Source organism: Vulpes lagopus, chromosome 2, assembly GCF_018345385.1.
Source record: "Vulpes lagopus strain Blue_001 chromosome 2, ASM1834538v1, whole genome shotgun sequence".
Classification (NCBI taxonomy): domain Eukaryota; kingdom Metazoa; phylum Chordata; class Mammalia; order Carnivora; family Canidae; genus Vulpes; species Vulpes lagopus.
This window is the reverse complement of record NC_054825.1, coordinates 93185779-93208245: the sequence shown is the minus strand read 5'-3', so window position 1 is coordinate 93208245 and position 22467 is coordinate 93185779. Positions and strand designations below refer to the sequence as shown.

The window sequence follows — 22467 nt, the reverse complement described above, 5'->3', positions numbered from 1 at the left end:
CTAATAGTCCAAAGACTTCAATTCCCCTCCCAGGCAAGTACATGTGAAATCAAGCTCCAGCCTGTAGCAGTAGACCTGATCAGTTATAAGAAGGAAGAGATATAAAATAATTTCAAAAACTGAAACTGTATTTTAAAAGTTGTATGCTCTGAAATTTTTAATATAAGGAAATATGGTATCAGATACCTCAGAAGTCAGGAATAATAAATGGAGAGCAAAATGATTGTCCCATGGCCATAAGAAAATGTTCCACTCCTCTCCCACCCTAAGGTGGCATAAGAGTATATGATAGGATTTTTCAACAAAGATTTCCACCAAAATAAAAAATTTAAGACATATTAAATTCATGTAATCTGAAGGAAATATGCCAGCACAAAGGGCACAGTAATTAATAAGCCAATATTCCAATCCTTAGGGAACCTACAGTCTAAAGAGAAAAGAATGTTGCTCACAATACGTTAAGTACACAAATCTTTGAGAGAAGTAAAAACAGAGCACTGAGGAAATACCGAGAAGATGGTGGGAGGTGGATGGGGCACAAGCAACCCTTCCAAAAATACGTGAACTATGTGTTGTAAAGGAAACTGAAATTAGATTAAAGGTAATTAAGAGAAAAGCAATTAAAGGAAACAGAATACACAGGTAAAGTCATCCAGTCCGTCCTTCTTTTCCCTGTTAAGCAGCTTCTGCATGCTCATTTAAACTAAAGGAAGCCCTGGAATGTCAGATTAATGAAGACCAGATTTGAATATCAGAACTCAACTAGTAAAATCTCAGTGTTTGCATTCCCAACAGAATTTCCCCAAGCCCCAAACCCCACTGAGCAGAGGCCACCTTTCCGGTCACTTCTCTGTCCTCTTTTGAGGACAGAGTGTCAGGCAGCAGAGTCTATTGCTCCTTATTCAACTTTAAATGCCTAAAGAGAGATCCTCAATGATCCTTCTGTAATGTCTAGGAACACTTTTCCCCACTTGCTCTAATTGGGAAGGAGAGGGGATTAAAGGATAAGAAGGTACAGATCTTCCTTCACTGCCGATGGGGTTAAGACCCGATAAACCCACTGTAAGCTGAAAATATCCTAAGTCAAGAATGCACTGAATATACCTAACTTACCAAACATCACAGGTTAGCTTAGCCTACCTTAAATGTGCTCAGAACACTTACATGAGCCTACCCCTGGGCAAAATCATCTTTAAAAAGCCTATTTTCAAATAAAGTTGGGTAGTGCACGAAACTTCTTGAATTGCTGTGCTGAAAGTGGAAAAGCAGAACAGTTGCATGGAGACGGAATAGTTGTCAATAGGATCAGTCCTTGACCCTTGTGACTGTGTGGGGGTCTGGGACCTGTGGCTGCTGCTGCCCAGCATTATGAGAGAGGACATCCTGCACGACACTTGCCCAGGAAAAGATCCAAATTCAAAATTAGGAAGGATGGTTTCTACTGAATTCCTATGGCTTTGGCACCATCATAAAGTTGAAAAATTGCAAGTCTACCATCATTACATCAGGGACTGTTTGCATAAAGAAGTGACTGGGGTGGCTTGAGTCTGAAAGTCTCTCAAGTCAATCAGCTGTCATTTTCATCAGAAACATGGCCCTTGCTCACTGGAGTGGCTGGGCTGCTGCCAAGCAAAGGGCAGTAATATCAGTTACTCCTGGAGCACTGACATGGGCAGTATCTTGCAAATTACTTGATACGAAAATAAGATCTGAGGAAACCTGGAGGGAGGAGAGGAATTCCTGGTATCCCCTTCGGTCCTAACCTGGAAATCTGTCCCACTGCGCTGAGACAAGCAGAGATGCACACATGTGAGTGTGAACTAAATCTTGGTGTCATTCCCTTTTCTGTAAGTAACAGGTGTCTCCCCTTTCTTTAACCTAAAGCCATCATCCAAACTGTCTGTATATTACATGCCCCAATTCACTGAGATGCACTTTTCCTAAAATTTTCTAGACCATAATATTAAAATTATAGATAAAACAGATCCTTTGGCTTATCTGCTTAAAACCCTCCAATGGCTTCCAGTTGTACTTAGAGCAAATTCTAAACTTCATATCGGATCTGGGCCTTCTCTGCTCTCCAACTTCAACTACTAAATCCCCTAATTTCCAGTCTCAAAGTCTTTGTTTCTATTCCTAGAATATGCCAAGTGTTCACTCCTCATGTCCTGTGTAATCCTGAAAGTATTTGCTTCGAATCTTCAAAGGCTCCTTCTCATTATTTAGATCTCAGCAACCAGTACATCTATTGGATAAATAAATGAAAAAATGGGTAAACTGACTTGAAAGAAAATGTAGGAATCAAGGAAGGTGAACTCCTGAGAAATGAGAGTAGCTCTTACGAAGCTCGTCTGCAAAGAAAGCAGCACAGAATAACCAACTCTGAGCAGCAGAGGAGGGAAGGAGCCATCTCCTGTACCCTTCATAGAAAAAGTTATTTCTTGACACAGACCTGTGTACTTTCTTAGCAATATCACTGACCCTTATTGGTCAAAGTCAATGAGATTCACAAGGGTTGTCCCTCCTGACCCTTCAAGAACCCAGCACAGTTATCACCCCCCTCTCCATTAATATAAATATCACCTGGTTCTCCAGAAGAGCCAGCCCTCTCTCCTCTGAGAACTGTCCAGATCTTGGCATCTGCTTTGCTGAATCATTACCACACATACTATCCTGCTTTCTTTGCAGACCTGATTCCTACACCACCTGAGCCATCTATGAAGGCACATACCTATGCCACAGAGGATAGGTAGCAACTCAATGAATTTATGAATGAGAGAATAAGGAGATGTTTTAAAAACCTATTCTGTGGTATAATAAAATCAGAGATTTGAAGCTAAGGTTGTGTGACAGTCCAGTACACACCACGAAGGCACATCTTTACCCACCACCAGCCCTTGGGTTTATCCCAAAGCTTCTCTGCATGTTTATAACAAGATCTCCCATTCTACTAACTCCACAGGTGAAAGAGTGGATCTGAACATATCTCAAAACTGTTTAGTGTTCTAGAATAACTAGTTACTATTAAAATGATGCTAACCTGAAGTCTTACCAACATTCTCCCCTCCTTTCCAGGACAGAATTCTTCCCTCAGCCTCTATTCACCATTATTTGTGGAAGAAAGTTCTAGCTGTTTTATCTATAGCTTTCGATGACCAATACCAGTCTCCATCCCTCCATTAGCAGGAACAACTGCATTTAACTCTTTTAAGGGATGAATTGTTTAATTTTAAGAAAACTGGAATCATATGATCCTCCAAAATTAAGCAAAAATATTCAGAAAGTATAAAACTGGGTTGCAAGCTTCTTCTGTCACTTTAGATTTTTAGAAAACAAACATATAAATGTAATGTCTTTTTGTAAACCAATTTGTTCCAGACTAAAACAGCAAGGTAAAGCTCTGTGATGGCAAAAATGATTATCCAGATACATACACTCATTTGATATAAATACCAAATTTCTTCAACTGATCATCCCAACAATGTGTATCTTTACCCCAATCTTTCCAGGTACAACAAAATCAAACACATCCAACCAATTATCTCCCTTCTCTTTGAGAGAAAAACAGAGTTGGACATCTGACATCTTAAAACTGCTTTCTAAATTCCCATCTTGGCATGGAGCACCAGCATTTTAATGTTAACAATACAAGATTCAAGGAAAGGGGGGAAAAACTAAGAAATTGCAAGCAAGGGTGCAGTGAAACTCACTTTCATACATTGCTAGAGGCGGAAAATTGGTTCAATCACTTGGGAAAGTAGGTTGGCAATATATCAAGAGTCATTATTATGTTCATATTGTATGAAACAAGAATTTCACCTTTGAGAGTACGTCCTAGGAAAATGTGCCAGAAAAAGCTACAAACACAAAAGTTTTCATTATAAAGTTATTTATGACCAAAAAATTTTGAAAGCAATTTAAATATCTAACACCTGGAAAATATTTAGGATCACTACAGTACAGCTACACTAGGGACCATTATGTAACCTTGAAAAATTACTGTGATAATGACTACACAGCCACATGAAGAAATAGATAGGACATATATCTAAGTTAAAAAAAAAAGACAAGATAAAACTAAATACCCTCTTAGAACTCTGTGAAAGATAAATATGCAAAAAGGAAATATTCATGCAAAATGAAAATGGTCATGTTACAGTGGTAAACTTAAGGCCACATTTTGTTCTCGCTTTTATAAAATCTATAATGATATTATGTTCATAATTTAAAATTATACTTTTAAGAAAGGAATACAAAATGGAACCTAGCTCATTTATCATTGAACAAATAATTACTTTTATTTTTGGTTTTTTATTGAAATATAATTGACATAAAATATTCTATTAGTACAGGTATATCATAGTGATTTGATATTTTTATACATTACGAAATGATCCCCACAATAAGTCTAGTTACCATGTGTCATCATATAAAGCTATTACCATATTATTGACTATAATCCTTATGTTGTACATTATATACTCATGACTTAATTTCATAACACTGAGCTTGTGCCTCTTAATCCCCTTTACCTATTTCACCCATCCACCACCGCCTCCACACTCTGGTAACAGATTATTTACTGTATCTATGAGTCTGTTTCTGTTTTTTTATTTTATTCATTTATTTTGACTTTTAGACTTCACAGGTAAGTGAGATCATACAGTATTTGTCTTTCTCTGTCTGTCTCATTTCACTTAGCATATAATTCCCTCTTGGTCCATTCATGTTGTCACAAATAGCAATATTTAATTTGCTTTTTTATGGGTGAGTGATATTCCATCGAATATATACCACATTTTCTTCATCTATTAATGGACACTTAGGTTGCTTCCATATCTTGGCTATTGTAAATAAATACAGGCATGCATATATGTCTTCAAACTGATGTTTTCAATGTCTTCAGATAATTGTCCAGAAGTAGAACTGCTGGATCATACAGTAGTTCTACTTCTAATTTTTTGAAAAAATATGGAATGTTTCATGAATTTACATGTCTTCCTTGCATGGAGGCTTTGCCAATCTTCTGTGTATCATTCCCATTTTAGTATAGGTACTGCCCAAGCCGGCACAAATTACTACTTTTAAAGAATGGCATTATTAATCATTACAAAGGTATTTTAGAAGCATAGTTTTTGTATCTATGACAACCATAAAACTTTCCCATTATGTTTTACTTCATAACCTCTCTGAAGCTAGACTTCTTTTAAACATGTAATACATGACAACAGAGTTACTGAATGGGGCATTCCCTATGTTATCGGTACTGCCTATGTCTATGAGGAATCTTAATCCATCCCACTTTCAGGAAGTCAAATTTCCACATGAGAGAGAACCAGCAACATTCAGTACATAAGGATGAAATAACATGCTATATTTTAAAGGCTATCTCAACAATTAGAGATATGTCAATTCTTTCTCCCTTATATAAAAATCTTTCCAACTTCTGATCTGAATAATTTAGGTAATAAAAGAGAAAGAAGGTAGCCTCTTACCTGGCTATAATATTAAAACATAAAGTATAATGGTGTTGATTAATTTTCTTACAAGTATGCATATAATTGAAATTATCTCTAGCTCTTGAGGAAATACTGTTACTTACATTTCTGTCAGCTAATCTTTATTAAAGATTTGGCTATTTAAAATAGAAATATTTTTAAAAAGGGGATATTCTTTTGAACATGAATAAGTAAAAAAGGATTACAGAGAGATAGAGAAAAAAAGGAACACTCATACCAAAGGACATGTTATCTTTGGATATATTCCATTCATTTAACATTCAACAAATACAGATTATCTAACATGTCAGATGTAGACAAAGAGACACAGAAAATAAGTAAGTAATTGTGTTAGAGGACGATAAATGTTATGAAAAAAGAAAAAAGCAGAACAGGGTAACAGAGATTAGAGGAACTGGGAAGGGGGTTGTGATTGGTGCAAAGAAGTCTGGGAGGCTTCATTGAGGAGGTGCTACAGAACAACATTTGAAAACAGTGGAGTTAACCATTTGGATACCAGGGAAAGAGCATTCTAGGTAAAAAAGACAACACGGTGCTGTAATAAAGTTACAGCTAGGGGCCAGTGTGGTTAAAACCAGACTTTAAAGAGAGAATAGAAAGAATGAGGTGAGCAAGGTGTGAGTGGGAAGTAAGGCACATCATGTTGGGTCTTGCGGACCATTCTGAGAATGGTGGCTTTTATTCTGAATTAAATAGAAAACCACTATAGGATTTTGATTCATCGGAATAAGAACACTCTAGCCACTATAGTAAGAATAAGAGATTGATCACTGTAGCTCCTAAGAGTTGGTAAAAGGTAACCAGATTCTGATTATATATTTTGAACATGGAACCAACAAGATTTTCTAACAAATGGAATATGAGAGAAAGATGGGATTGAAGGTGATTATTATTTTTTATATAAGCAACCAGAATAGATTTTTTTTCCTCTGAAATGGGAGGAAAGTAGGTAGAATGATTTTGAGTAGCAAGTTCAAAAAATTCAGTTTAGACATACTAAGTTTGAGATGTCTCTTAGATACCCAAGTAGAGATGACCTGTAAAGAGATATAAATTTGGCAGTGATTGGCATATAGATGGCATATAAAACCAAGCGACCTGATGAGTTCAGGAAGGAATGGGTATGGAGTAGTTGGAATCCCCTGATCCCTGGTGCATCCCAATTTTAGGAGGCTGAGGAAACAAGAAAGGGCCAGCAAAGAAGGGTGAGAAGGAACTACCAGTGAGGTAAGAAGAAAATCAGCACAGAGTGGTATCCTAGGAGTCAAGGAAAGAGGTCAAACAGAGCAACAGTTAGTAAGCTGACAGGAGAGGAAAGTTTGAGAATAGACCCCTGGTTATATCTCCACTAACACTAACAGATGGAGACAGGATAAGGTATAATGAGGAGCATATATGTGAAAGCAAAGGCTCAGGATGGCTTACTTGAGAAAGAGAATGCTTGAAATAAGTTTTAAGAGCTTTCATTACGGTAAAAGTGAAGTTTTATGTATGTCAAAACTTAAATGTTTTTCTTAATGCCAGCAGGTCTGACTATGTTATTCACGGAGCTCTTTCTTCAAATATTACTAAGAATTTCAAGATGGCGGCAGTAGAGCATTAAACCAAGTGCAGGGCCCTTCTAAGAGTGGACCTCATGTGACTGTATTTGCATGGGACACACACCCATGAAGCTGGCCCAGAGGCAAAGCATCTCAACTATAACAAATACATGTACTGCTGGTACAGCAGGCTTCCCTAGCTTCTGGTTTCAAGAAAACATTTAACTACTTATCGGAGAATACAAGCAGAAAAAATAAATGATACAAACATAAGGAGAATCTGTTAGAATGTAATTTACTTTTTTTCCCAACTTGCTTTCAAAGCTAAATCAGCATATATGGATCTGAAGTCATTATAGTATGACAGCAAAAAAGGGCAGAAGAGTCATTAAATTTGATAGCACTAATAAAACTACATGAGAAAAGGGAGAGAAAACAGGCTTACTTTTCATTAGTATGCAGACAAAATTAAAAAAAAAAAACCTCCTTCATAGAGCTTTAAAAGTTTTGGTTAATGTTCCTAAATGAACATTTAATATATAAATTCATTTTGGTTCCACCCCATTGACATAAAAAGTGATGCCTGAGTCAGAACACCAAGTATGAACGTGAAAACTACGGCAGGAATCCTCCAGCTTCTCACAGTAATAAAAGAGTATTCTTCCTTAAGCTTCTCAAAATATACGCACACTCAAATGTATTCCTTCACTAGGCAAACATGGGCAATATCTACTCTTACCAGGCACCATATAGGGTGAACTTGTATTTTTTTTCTCTTTCAAGTATAATTGAAAAGGGAGGCAAGCAACACCTCTTGCTCTATTGAATACACCAAGTCATGCCATGACTGCTTTGGAGTATTTTCCCTCCAGGAGTTTGGATAACAGTCTTTAGTGAATTCTTATTCTGAGATCTCTTTTTAGCTCAAAGGCTACTCCCTCCTGTGAAGCCTTACCCAATCTTCCCAAGCACAGATAATCATGATTCATCTGTGCCTCCCTGGCTGTGTGCTCCTGTTCACATTACTGTGCTTTTGGTACCGAATGCAGTTAACTTTTTTCAGGCCTGTCCCTGCTGCCAGATGGTGAAATCTGTGACAGCAAAATGAGTCTTCTGAAGTGATACGTGCCCAGTGCCTAACAAAGTATGGGAAAATAGCAGTAACATAGAAGTTTGTTGAATGGATACATAAATTGTCAGATAAATGAAACTGGGCTAAACATATCTAGAGGCAGTTCATTGGAAATGGGCTGTTATATTAAGGAGGTGGACTGTAACTGCTTAGTTTCCCATACCTCTACTTCCTGCTACATTTGCTGTCCACTCTCAATTTCACCACTAGACAATGCCAGCTATTAGGCTGCCTTGCCTGTCCCTCTAAACTTGGATATTCTATTGCCCTTTGGGGTAAAGTCTCAATGACAGCCAGCAGGCATAGGAGATAAATCAACTGCAGACAGCTAAATGGATTACGGCAGGTTGGTGTAGCCTCATTTCCAGAACTGCTGCTTCAGGGATGAATACAAGTAACAGTCCTTGGTGGGCTATGCATTTAATAGGAAGAAAGTCAACAGAGGTGCCAAAGGCTGGAGGGGGAACTTGGAAATTAATTTAATCAATTTTAGAAAAAGGTCAATCTCCCACATTGGGTAACTTCATCACTCAGCAAGACCTTGAAGTTACAGATTTGCAGGTAGAATCTCAGATTACTTTAAGAGGGACAATGATCCTACACATACACACCCTCAATTTCATGGTGGGATGTTGCTGATTTAAAGACAATGTTTGAATTTGTTGTGTTAAGAAAACAACTTTGCAAATGTATTTCAGCAAGTCAGTTAAAGACCCAAATGTTCTGACTCTTATATAATGAGACTGTTTTTTAAAGACTTTATTTATTTATTCATGAGAGACAGAGAGAGAGAGGGGGGCAGAGACACACAGGCAGAGGGAGAAGCAGGCTCCATGCAGGGAGCCCGATGTGGGACTGGATTCCGGGTCTCCAGGATCACACCCTGGGCTGCAGGCAGCACTAAACTGCTGTGCCACCAGGGCTGCCCATATAATGAGACTTGAACAGAGAAATTAAATTGAGTTAAGTAACGGATAGAAAGGCCTAAGGGAATGGACCTCAACCTATAAAACATTATACCAGAATTATACACTTTCAATTATTTTTGGTTTCCTTTTCTATTTATTTATTTTTATTTATTTTTAAAAATATTTTATTTATTCATGAGAGACCCAGAGAGAGGCAGAGACATGGGCAGAGGGAGAAGCAGGCTCCCTATAGGAAGCCCATTGTGGAACTCGATCCCAGGACCCTGAGATCACGTCCTGAGCCAAAGGCAGACGCTCAACCACTGAGCCATCCAGGTACCCCTGGTTTCCTTTTCTAAAATCAAACACGCATTCTTTTGGAGAAAGGTGGTTATTGCTCCCCATATAACTTAGAATTTACATTGTGTAGAAAATGAAGTGTAGAGTGAGTAGTAAACACTGCATTTGCAATTTTATCCAATGTTAAAGTATGTGACTGAAATAAACCCACAAATCAATGCTACATGCACTGTAAGTACTTTCTAAGTAATTCTTGATTAAATGATAATCTCACGTTCTTGAAAGTGAAGCTGCATATGAGTGACCTCATTTTCTATAAAACTTTAAAAATGTACAAAAAATTTGGGTCATTTGATGGGAAAATTCAACTCTATCCTTTTGTTCTAAAAAAATTTAAAACACTCTGTTTTTTTAAAACATGTTTCAAAGTAGCAATTTATTTTGATATTTGAGGATATTAAATACATACCCATATAAGAAAAAAAATAATACGATTGTGTTGTTTACAAACTGATACTGGTAAGATTGGAAAGTGACTGTATAATTTTACAAGTTAATCCTAGATAGTGAGGTGGGGGGATGGGGTTACTTCTGCTGGGCAGTATTACATGGTAAATAGTAGGTATTAATTTGGTTTTATTTAGATAACTCATATAGCCTAGACAATTTTAAACAAAATAAAAATGATCTAAACTGTCAAGACAGACTCACAGCAGTTATGGGAAGAAATATGCAGCACTGTTTACTGTGCACCAGACTCAGTGCCAAATGCTTTACTGTCAGAACCCTTAGACATATTATTAATTTTTATTATTATTTAATGGGTCTGCCTATGCACATATGTTGTTAAGGCACCGAACAAAGTATTTCTTATCGTTGTTGCTCAAAATTTATCAATGTTCTGACTCATTGGTTAAAATATCCAACATATCCAAAGTATAAGCAGAAGTATTAATTAAGTATCTAAAATACACTGATGTTATATAATACTGGGTCCTGGGACATTCCTTTTTTATTTTACAGGAGAAGAGAATGCCAATCTGGGAGTCACTCATTTCAATGTGTGAGAGAGAAATTTTAAACAGAGCCCGCACTAGGGCTTCCTGCTTGCTCAGCATCCAAGACTCGTACCTTTCCCCAGCAGCATCAACCCTACTATTTTGCTTTTCTGCTCTGTTTCTGGTCTATGGAATGCCTGCTATGTTCTGGAGCCCATCTTTGCCATGCTTGGTTTCCGGGGGGGGGGGGGGGGGGGGGTTGTTACATTTTATCTGTAATTGCTAGGTTTTAAGCAGACAAGGTGATCTAAAGCATGACTTTACAGTACCATTCTAACTAAAAGTCTCAGAGCTGTCCCCTAAACATTTAAATATGTAATATTCCATCTGGATACAGCCACAAGCACAGAGCTTTTATGAATAGAAATTATTAAAATGTGCCACTGAAGTGCAAAGGCTGTGCCTTATTGCCCTTTGTATATTTAACATTGTTTTCAACACATAAGGCATTCGGTGAATAGTGTAGGTGGGTGGGAAAGTGATTAGCACTGCCATTTTTGAGGAATGGTTATATAAAAGCATCACTAAATCACTGATGCACATATAAAGATCTAGAATATAGAAATATAGATAGGAACCAGAAGACTTTGAGAGTATGTAAGTTCCCATAAGCAAACCTCCAAGTATCCAAGGTGACTGCACACATAAATCTGAGATACCAGGGTCTCTAACCATAGTCATTTGTGACCGTGAAAGCAGACTGGACTCAGGATAAGGTCATGCAAATGCAAATGTAAGATCATATATATATATATATTTTTTTTACTTAGAGATTATGGTAACATTCAAATATTGCTTTTTTAAAGATTTTTTTATTGATTCATGAGAGACAGACAGAGAGAGAGAGAGAGAGGGAGAGAGAGCAGAGACACAGGCAGAGGGAGAAGCAGGCTCCATGCAGGGAGCCTAACGTGGGACTTGATCCCGGGTCTCCAGGATCAGGTCCTGGGTTAAAGGCAATGCTAAACCGCTGAGCCATCTGGGCTGCCCCTCAAATATTGCTTTTAAAGGTAGTTAGATTCATAGTTAAACATTTATCATTTGCCTATAAACCTTTGATAAGTTAATAAAAGTAGTGTATACAGACACATCTCATGAGCCTGGCCTTTCCATGATAAGCTGTTTTCTTTATTAAGAAGAAGATATAAATTATCTTGCAGTCCCTAGACTCATATCTTATCCTATATAAATTCTCAAAAATGTCATTTCAATGACTTCATTCCATTTCCTGAGTAGTCTAAATTATCTCTGAAGCCACCAGTAGACTAAAATAATAAGTGTAAGTTTTGACATCAAAACTTATGGTTGCCCAAACATCATGAATCTGAGAAAAAATTTAAAATTTGGACATTTTGAACAACTAAATGAAAAATACACTAGAAAATATAAGTCCTAGTTCAAAGAAGAACTCTAACAGCCATTGCTTATTGAGCACTTACTGAATGTACTATGCTAATGGTTTATACATACTGATGGTCAGAAACAGGACTGAACAGATGGGACTATAGGCTACAGAGGCTAGATCACAGACCTAGTGATGCAGGAGAGGAGCACTAAAACCATGTCTACCTAAGCCCAGGTACTAGTTCACTAACTTTGTATAGGAAGTCCCAGCATAAGGTGCCTCAGAATAGTGGCTAATATGCCATTCTCCAGAGGGGAAGAGCCAAAAAAATTTTCACTCAACTTTATAAAGTGCTGAGGATAGAGGTTAGTCAGATTTCTTTTTTTTAATATTTTATTTATTTATTCATGAGAGAGACACACACAGAGAGAGGCAGAGAAACAGGCAGAGGAGAAGCAGGTCCATGCTGGCAGCCTGATGTGGGACTCGTTACCAGGACTCCAGGATCATGCCCTGGGCCGAAGGCAGGCGCTAAACTGCTGAGCCACCCAGAGATACCCGGTTCGTCAGATTTCTACTTAGAATCATCTTATTCAAATTCTTAACATAACTCTTTGACATCAGAGTTTGACATCCCTGGAAGTAGCTTTTAAATCACATGGTGGTCTTCTAACATACAGTAATCCCCATCCACCTAAGCTATAGCTTTGTTTTTTACTTTGTATATGATGTCACTGGAAATTTTAATGTAGAATTTAAGTGCTAATTTGTGTGACATCAGCACAGGTGGTCTTTTTTTTTTCTTTTTTTTTTTTATTTATGATAGTCACAGAGAGAGAGAGAGAGAGAGGCAGAGACACAGGCAGAGGGAGAAGCAGGCTCCATGCACCGGGAGCCCGATGTGGGATTCGATCCCGGGTCTCCAGGATCGCGCCCTGGGCCAAAGACAGGCGCCAAACCGCTGTGCCACCCAGGGATCCCAGCACAGGTGGTTTTTAATGCATCTTGTGAATGTGTATTCGTTTTGTCCACAACAGAAAGACATGTGGTATTGCTTTTTAAATTGATCTTTAAAAGACTTGAATACAATGACATTCAACACTTGCATTTATGAGATTGTATCTCCTAGAATGGTAAACAAATCAGTGTTAGATTTCTTTGTTTCATTAAAAAAAAAATTCCATCTGGGAATCTCTAGACATTCTAATTTAGTATTATTAGATTATGTCACATTATGTGACATTGTACTGCGTTATTCAAAATAAAGTAATTCAGACAACGATCAGCAAGAAGACAAAGTCAGAAATCAAATATAAAATCCCACTCTTTCTATGGGGAAATTTCAAGATAACTTGCCTAATATTAGTATCAAGCCATTTAAGGCTTGATTCTAACTATATACTTTAGGCTATAAAGCAAGAGTTCTTTAGAATCAGAGATTTTTAAAAAAACTTTATTATGACAATTAAAGACCAAATATAGCAAGAAGCTAGAAAAAATACAGTTTATAATATGGACAAAACTAAAAGGCACCTAAATTTAATGCTAAACATACCTATGAAAAAAAAATTTTTTTAATTATTTTATTCTGTTTAAAGCTACATCGTAAGTTATAATTGAAGACAGTTATAGAATCCCTTAAACAGAAAAGATCAGATATAAAAGTGTACAAGAACTGACAGCATGCTTGAGTTATCACCAAGGTACTGAAGTTGGGGGTTAGAGAAATGCATAGTTAAGCAGATAACCAGAGATTTGGGACAGCAATGTGCAGTTAGTTCACAGCTCAGCCCCATTGCTTGCTGGAAATGATTTCTCATAACACAGGGAAGAAACAGGGACTGTAAGTTTGAGGAAGGGCAGGCACAGGCTCTCTCCTTACTAGAAGCTCCATGCAGACAGGCACTGCATTTTTTCTGTGTATCTGTGTCTCTCTGGTGTCCCAGAAACTGTCCGACATGAGGGTAAATGATAAGGATTTGTTGGAAGTGAGAAAGGAAGAGAGGGATGAAAACTCAGATTGCATCAAAACACACTATGGCTCTCATTTTCTTTCACTATTAATAAGGGGATTGGACTAAACTATTTCTTGGGCTTTTTTCAATTTTAATCATTCCTAATTCTAATTCTAAATTAGTATTTTTTTCCTGATAAAAAGAATCTGAAGGCAGGGGGAAAAGACATCTCCAGGGACACAGGAAAGAAAAAGCTGCCCTGAAACACTGTAACCACATGTACATCCAAAAGGATTTTAAATTTAAGGAAAGATTAGAGACAAAATACAGAATTATAGTTAAGTTAGAACATTGGCAAGTCGGAGATTCAACTACAGTTAGACTACTCAATGATTACGAATGGCAAAGTTTAGTAAGAAAGGTAAATAATTGCAGATAGTGTCACATCTTTAAATATTGCTCTACTAGTACTGAGGCATAGTGATTTGCCCTCATGGTAATAATTTATAGTGATTAGAAACATGATACTTGACAGTTGGCAAAGAAGTTTGCTTTTGACAAAATGTGACTATATTTGGAAATGGGGTCTTTAAAGAAGTAGTTAAGTAAAAATGAGGTCACTAGGATGGGCCATTAAGACTGATGTCCTTTTATAAAAAGAGGGTATTTTGAGCGGCCTTAAAAAACAGGTACAGAGGAAAGGCCACCTGAAGACACAGGGAAACAATAGCCACCCACAAGACAAGGAGAGAAGCCTCAGAAAAAAAATCAACCCTGCAGACACCTTGATCTCGGACTTTGAACCTCCAGAACTGTGAGAAAATTAATTTCTTTTATGTCACTCAATCAATGGTGCTTTGTTATGGTGGCTCCCACAAATGATTACACACCTCCACAAACTCTACTTGGAAATCTCTTTCATGATTTATTTCTAGCGTAAGAGCCTGCTTAGTTTTCAGAGTTAAATATGAAACTTGGGTCAAAACATTAATAATATATGATATTAAGGCAGCCTGTAGTTTTAGATCACTGATAAATTAGAAGGCAGACCATAATAGATCACAATAAAGTATCATATTCTAGAACCTATAATCAATACTAAACTCCACAAAGGATTGTTCTAGTGAGGGTGTAACAATGAGGTGAGAAACCACCTGGCCCCATACTCAGAGACTCAATCCCTGCTATTCATATAAACTTTCTAATATAAAACTCAAAGTACAGACTATTAAATGAAAACTCTTGATAAGTCCTACTTACTGAACATCCTTCAGGATGAAGAACATCCTTCAACAGTAGTCAGGATTATGCACAATGTGCTAAGTGATGGCAACTGTGATAAAGATGTAACAGTAACCCAAAAGTCTATTAGAAGGCACTAAGACATTTAGAAAGCAGTGCTCAACTATATCCAACTTACACTATTCCTCTCTCTCGGCTGCAACCAAGGGTATTGTGCATAGTTGTAAGACTCAAAAGATAAAAGGAAAGTGAAAACATCATTTTTCCAACTATACTAATCCCAGCCTATACCACCATCACCCTTCCTCCTCATAATCTCCATTTTGCCATCAGGGTCTCTCTCCTGGTCATGGTGATTTTACTGTCCCTGTAGCTAACCCAGCCTCTCAGCTCCTTATCCACTCTTCCCAAAGAACTGTGTTCTCCACTCTACCTGTGCAACTCACTCTCACAAAAAGACATTAGAAGTTGTCATTAACAATAAATGCATCCCTCCACAAACTCAATTTCTAGCATCCCTTCTCTGGCCACAACCAGCTTTCTTTATAGTTTGTACCCCTCCCCAGTTCCCCAATATGAATGATTTCTTAGCTCCACTGCTGTATCCCATTCATTGACTTCTAACATCATTTTATTGTCTGTCCCTCATCTCTGAGATCCTCGTATCTCCGTTTACCCGGTCTCAATGTCACATGCATTCATTATCATAGGTCTCTTTTATTTCTGTAACTCCCTTGCCTCTCTCTTACTCCATTATATATGCTTGGTTCAATTCAACTTTTCAATGCACTCCTCATCTTCAGTGAACCAACTCAACATGGGTGAAGAAAAACATTCACATTGGCCTTTCTCACTTTAAATTTATGAGCAGTGACCTCAAGTGGGCTCTCCAGAATGTCCTGTGGTCTTCTTGTACATTCCTAGTTTAACTCACCCATTTCTAGACTACATTTCCTGCCTCTTCTCTACCCAAACCTCCACATCGTCTTCCTTCTTCTCATCTTCAGTTGATGACCTTGCTCCTTATTTCATTGAGAAAGCAGAGGCAATCAAAAAGAGAATCTAATGATTGTCAAATGCAAATCTACAAACTACCTTTCTGTTAGAACAGATGAACTCTTTATCCTCCTACCCAAGATCAATTGTTGCACTTGTACACTGGATCCCATTCCATCCCCTACCTGGTACTCTCCCACTTTACAAGATCATTCCCATTAGCAGAGAAACAAATTGAATTTGTCCTTATCCTTATAAAACCATTATCTGATTCCACATTCTGTCTCCAGGTACTGCCTCATTTGCTTAGTCCTAAAACCTTTGATTCCTGTCACTATAAGCCCTTCTCTTTCTCTTATATTCCACATATCCAATCCATTAGCATATCCTGTTGGTTCTTCCCAAATATATTCAGAAACCAGTTACTTCTACCTCCACCTTTATACCTTTGTTCAAGTCATCATTATCCCCCATTTAGATTACTGAAATACACTCCTGAACTCTTCTATAATTTATTCTTCATAATTTCACCTATAATTATTATATAATGTAAGTCATATCACAGCAGTATCATTATCAAAACCTTCAATGGTTTCCCATCTCACTTGGAGTAAAAGTCAAGTCCTTACAAAGGACTTTCAAGTATCTATGTGATTTAAGCCCCTTGCCCCTGCCTCTACCCCAACCTCACCTCTTATTTGGCTGAATTGTTTCAACAACACTAGTATCCATGCTATTCCTCAAATATGACTAGAACATGGAAATCTCTATAGCCCATGTGTTTCTGTCCCCTTTTCTGATGATATCTTCCAAAAGGAGTAGCATTATTTACTGCATCACATTTACATTGGTTCTCTTCTCAAAAACCACCCCATTTATGGCACTTTCCTGGCCTTCTCCACATAAAACATCACCTCTGCTGTTTATACTCTCCCATCCCTCTCTCTCCCCTTGACCTTGCTTTATCTTTTTCATGGCACTTATTACCATGGGACATACATGTATTTATTGCTTGTTTAGTGTCTGTCTCTTACTACTTGGAATCTGGCAAGAGCTTTATTTTGCTCATTGACTCACCAATGCCTAGAATAGTGCCTGGTACATATTACACACTCAATAAATATTTGCTGAATGAATGAACCAGTATTATCATCAATATCATTACCAGTATTATCTTTATTATCTAAATGCCCAGGCCAAAATGGTTGGTGCAGAGCAACTGCATTCTAAGACTCTAAGTGAAACACGGCCTAAAATAGGCTGACCTTGCTGGTAGGAGGACTTAGAAAAACATAGCCAGCACTTACTGGAAACACTGATGTGCACTTTACTTTAAGGCCAGAAGAGGAAAATCATTTCATGCCTCAAGAATTGAGGTTTTAACCAAAACTAGTTGAAGATGGTCACAAGCAGATTTTATTCCTTAACAGAGCACTTCTATTAGAAGAGCTTTGTATTATTCTATTTCGTCACTGAATCCACAAAAAAGGTCTATGAATAATCAATAGAAGAAAAAGCTGAAAAAAAAGGATAACTGTGATTTTCCTAAATCAGTGATTTAAATCTTCTATCATGGTTTGTTGTTGTTATTTTGCATGTTATATTCCACAGGGTTTTCTTTTTTCTTATCTTAGAACTATTTCTCTATCAGTTTCTTCTCAAGTAGAAAGAGAAAATTTACCCAAATGATAATCTGAATAACCTAGTCAACAGGGATCCAAAGTAAAATAAATTTCAAACTCTTTATCATTTTGAAGCAAACTTATTACCTAGATGACCTCTTCCTTTCTTCCTTTAGAAGATGCATGCATTAGTGTTCATCACTTTTCCTTTGGAAACAGAATTCTAACATCACATTAAAATGTACAGATTTAGAATGAGAACATGCATGTGAAGAGTAAAAAATTATATAACAATACAAGCCAATGTGTAGTACATAAGAAAATGGGGGGATCCCTGGGTGGTGCAGTGGTTTGGCGCCTGCCTTTGGCCCAGGGCGTGATCCTGGAGACCCGGGATCGAGTCCCACATCGGGCTCCCAGTGCATGGAGCCTGCTTCTCCCTCTGCCTGTGTCTCTGCCTCTCTCTCTCTCTCTGTGTGACTATCATAAATTAAAAAAAAAAAAAAAAGAATACAGTACACTTAACAATCAAGTGCAATGTGTAAAACTGTCTAGATACTGATTTGAATAAACTAACAGTAAAAAGACACCCTTTAAAAAAAAATGGGCATGAAGGACTATTAAATAAACGAATGTAAAATTAATAAGTCAGACTCTAAATAACACAAAGACCTAAGACTTAATGTGTCAGTTGATAACATTTCAGCATATCTACTTCTCAGAGTAAAAATACAAATTTGCATAGAGACAGAAATTTGAGCAGAAGAAAAAAGGAACTCAAAAAAAGGTCTAAGCCTAGAAAACTAAAACCTATAAAATGATCTAAATACTCACCCTCACTACCCTCACTTGCTTTAAGACTTTATTCTATACTCTACTTCTATAGGTCCTTATTTTTTTTTACTTCCATTTATTATGAACACAATCGTTTGTAATTCTTTTTAACTATGCCTCCTGAATTTAAGACTTACAGTAAAAAAAATTCTGCAATAGAATATATTAATATTTTAAAATCTATTTAGAAAGTTAGATAAATATCATGAAACATTAAAAGCAGTACAAAGCTTTAGAGATCTGTAATCTTTGGGAAAAAATTAATTAAATACGAAGAGACAAATTAATTACAAACAAATGGAAGCAATGCATGCAACTTAAATTAAGTGTCTAAATACTGACAATTAGAAACAGCAGGTAGAGGGACACCTGGGTTGGCTTCAGCTCAGGTTCAACTCTTGGTTTCAGCTCAGGACATGATCTCGGGATCATGGGACCAAATCCTGCAACAGGCTCCATGCTCAGCAGAGGTCTGCTTAAGCATTCTCTCCCTCTCCTTCTGCCCTCCCCCCACACACTCTCTCTCTTTCAAATAAATAAATTAAATCTATAAATAAAAGAAATGGGGGGTTGGGAGTGAAATTCTGTGCTGATTGCTTCAACTCAGATATTAATCTTAAATTTTGAGTATTTACTTTGCCAAAATAAAAAAAAAAAAAATAGGAAAGGTCCCCACCATATGCAGTCAACTTACTTTACAGTGATCATACTGGAGCTGTAAGGCTGGGACATCCCCTCCAATGGGCATTTGATTTTGGAGCTCTTCATCTTTAATATTCAGCCATTTGATCAGTTCTTCTAAGGATGTCAGCAACCTGTTCCACTTCTCAGCACTGGCCTCCAAATGGGCCCTGTTGAGAGACAGCACTGACCACATTTAGAAACTTGAACTGTGTTAAAAAAAATTATATATCTTCCCTTAGGCTCATAATCTTGTATGACCAACTAATGTTCACATCCAAGAGAGCCGGACTCTTTTTTAATAAAAAGAAATCAAGGTGGCTTAGTGGTTGAGCATCTGCCTTTGTCTCAGGATGTGATCCCAGAGTTCTGGGATCAAGTCCTACATCAGGCTCCCCGCAGGGACCTTGCTTCTCCCTCAGCACATGTCTCTGCCTCTCCCTCTGTGTCTCTCATGAATAAATAAATAAAATCTTTTTAAAAATAAAAAATTAAAATAAATGAAAAAGAAAAGATCCTGTAAGAAACAGTTAATTTGAAGAAGATGAAATATGCAGAAATGCTGATAATAGCTATCAAAATTTACAATAAGTAACTACACTCCACAAAGGCATAAATATGAGGCTTTCAAGAATGTCTGTGATAAAATATAAAATTATAAAAGCAAATTTCAGTAGTTTATGTAAGTATATATACATACTCAAATATAATTTTTTCTCCTTTCATCCATATACATGAAGAAAGAGGGGTAGAGAGAGGAAAAGAAGCAACTATATGCATATAACATGTTTAGAAAGATACATACTAGATGGGGTAACTACAGAAAACACAGTAAATAATTTTATATATTTATACACTAATTGAGTATGTATAACAGGCTTATATTATTTTTCTTTCTAAAAGAGCTAATTAATATTTTAGGAAAGGAAATTACTAATATCTTAATTTCCCTTAGAACTCAATAAATTACTGAAAGCAGAGTATCACCAGCATTCACCTCAAAGTTGGGAAACAATCACCTATTGCTCAGCTAGAACGCTATTTGGCTTCAAGCTGATTGTTGTCCAGTGACAAATGTCTACTGGGAATACAAAACAACTGGGCAAAAACCATTGATTACAGTACTTCATACTCTGGTTTAAAGGTGAGGTCTTTTTCAGTAACAATTTCTGCTTTTAGAACAGAAAAGTATCTTCAGATTCTGAAATTATGAACTTTATAATCAGGAAACCATGCTTCAGAAATACATTTTCATGTGATGAAGATTCCAATAAGAGTAAAAGCTCTTGAGAATAGAAATGAAAATAAAAGCACAAATCTGGGGCCCTAAAGAAAGGGCACTTACCCAGCCTCAAGCCTACACTTCATGGGCTGGAATTGAAAGGAGAGATCAGATCAATAACTCTATGCACTGCAAGAGTCAGTGTTTACCCAACCCTGTACCACCCCAGTGGGCAGATGGTGAATGTGGACTTAAGTGTGCTTGATCTTTCAGAATGAGAGGTGGAGGGATAATGGAAACAGATCTTAGGTTTGTTAGACACTGCCTTCCAAAGACTAAAGCCAAAGATGGCAAAAGATGATTCATTTGGGGCAACCTCAGGTGCAAGAAACCTCTGTTGTCCAGGCTTCACATCCTCTCAGTTAGCTGTGACCTTGATATTGGCATTAGGATCCCCTCTTCCACAAAACTGCTCCTTCTCTGAGTAATAGACGAATCAACAAGGGACAGCCACTACTGTCCCTCAGCCCTATCAGCGGAGCTGATAGCTCCACCATAGTTAATTCAAACAAGTATTTTTCCATTGAGCTCATTAGGTGGTATTCCAGCAATAGACATTCAACAATATCCTAAGTCCTTGTTTAAGAGTTCATAATGCTCTCAGAGGAACGATTTGATCTCTAGTTCATAAAATAATGACCATGGTCTATCAGCCAATATTCTTGGCTAAAAAAAATAAATAAATAAAAATGGAGTTCTGCATATCTCTAAAATACCACATACTAGCATTTAGTCACATACAAAAGGCCAGTTGTCCTGCAATCTATTTATAGCTCCATTGTCAGCTGGCTAATATAAAACAAACTATTCAAACCCTAAAATTCTATGTCTTATTCAAAAGAACTCAGTATGAAATAATACAAAATAATTTGTAAATACAGAAAGAAGTTTGAGGTATTTTATAATTCTTTGAGAATTGTACGATTAAAAAGTTTGTTATATTCTCTCGCATTTATAATCTTTTCTATTCACTCTACAGGTGCTATGACTGACCTCACTTTACAAAATTTTGCTTTAATGAGATCCTGATTCTGCCTGAGTGCCAGCTTTTCTGTGTTCATATTGATTAATTTTAGGCCAAATATATAATTACCTATCCGTGATAAACAGTAATTTTACTTGTCACAGAGCAGAACCAAATAATTTCAATTATATTAACTGAAAACTCTGCCAGTTACAAATTATTTTGCCATAAATATATTCCACTAAGGTGCTGCAATTTCTTTCTAGTATTTTTTTAAACATGTTATTTATTTATTAATGAGAGACACACAGGGAGAGAGAGAGAGAGGCAGCGACACAGGCAGAGGGAGAAACAGGCTCCATGCAGAAAGCCTGACGCAGGACTGGATCTCGGGTCTCCACAATCATGTCCTGGGCTGAAGGCGGCACTAAACTGCTGAGCCACCCGGGCTGCCCTCTTTCTAGTATTTTTAAATGCAAAAAAGAATGACAGCAGAGGCCTTTAGTCGATCAAGACGCGCTTGAGTGTCTCTGTGTGTAAAACATTTAGGCATATACCCGGACCTCCTTTTTTAGATTATTTGATCCTGCTTCTTCAGTACCTGCAGTTTGACTCTAATCAATAACTAAATCGGACGTTACATTCCTTTGAAATCCAGTTACACACACTCATCCAGTGAAGAGCATGCAAAATTTTTCCCCAATGTAATTAACTCTTTCGACTGCATAAAATAATGAAATTGATCACTGAAATCTACTGCATTCAGCACCTGAAGGACTCTATGTTCATAAAGATGAAGACAATGCTTTTTATAGAGAGTACTGAAGTGACTTGGAAATAAATGAGATAACACTAGTGTCCGTACTTCTCTGCATCTTCCTTCTTCCAACATAAAAAGCAAGCTGATGTGCCAGAGTCATTGCCTGGAAAATCTGTTCTGGTTAGTCTCCAATAGATTCTGTGTGTTCAGTGGATTACTACCATATGCCCAAATACATGCATGCTTCCATAGTAGCCTTCAGTGTTCTCGTTTCAATTCAATTCTTTCATCTTTAAGATGAAAGCCTTTTCTTGGGCACCGGGCTGAA

At 37.2% G+C, this 22467-nt stretch overlaps 1 protein-coding gene and 1 non-coding gene across 10 annotated transcripts in view; both read right to left on the bottom strand.

Moving 5' to 3' along the window:
• Positions 1-22467, bottom strand: part of UTRN (utrophin) — a 496122-nt gene that overhangs the window by 115683 nt on the left and 357972 nt on the right. For all 9 annotated transcript variants that reach the window (XM_041741733.1, XM_041741729.1, XM_041741764.1 and 6 more), the window contains one exon: positions 19147-19303. In XM_041741733.1, the coding sequence (XP_041597667.1) occupies positions 19147-19303 (157 nt within the window). The remainder of the gene's footprint in view (positions 1-19146; positions 19304-22467) is intronic.
• LOC121485955 lies at positions 4966-5072 on the bottom strand. The gene has a single exon (XR_005986453.1). It is a non-coding gene; the product is annotated as a U6 spliceosomal RNA (small nuclear RNA).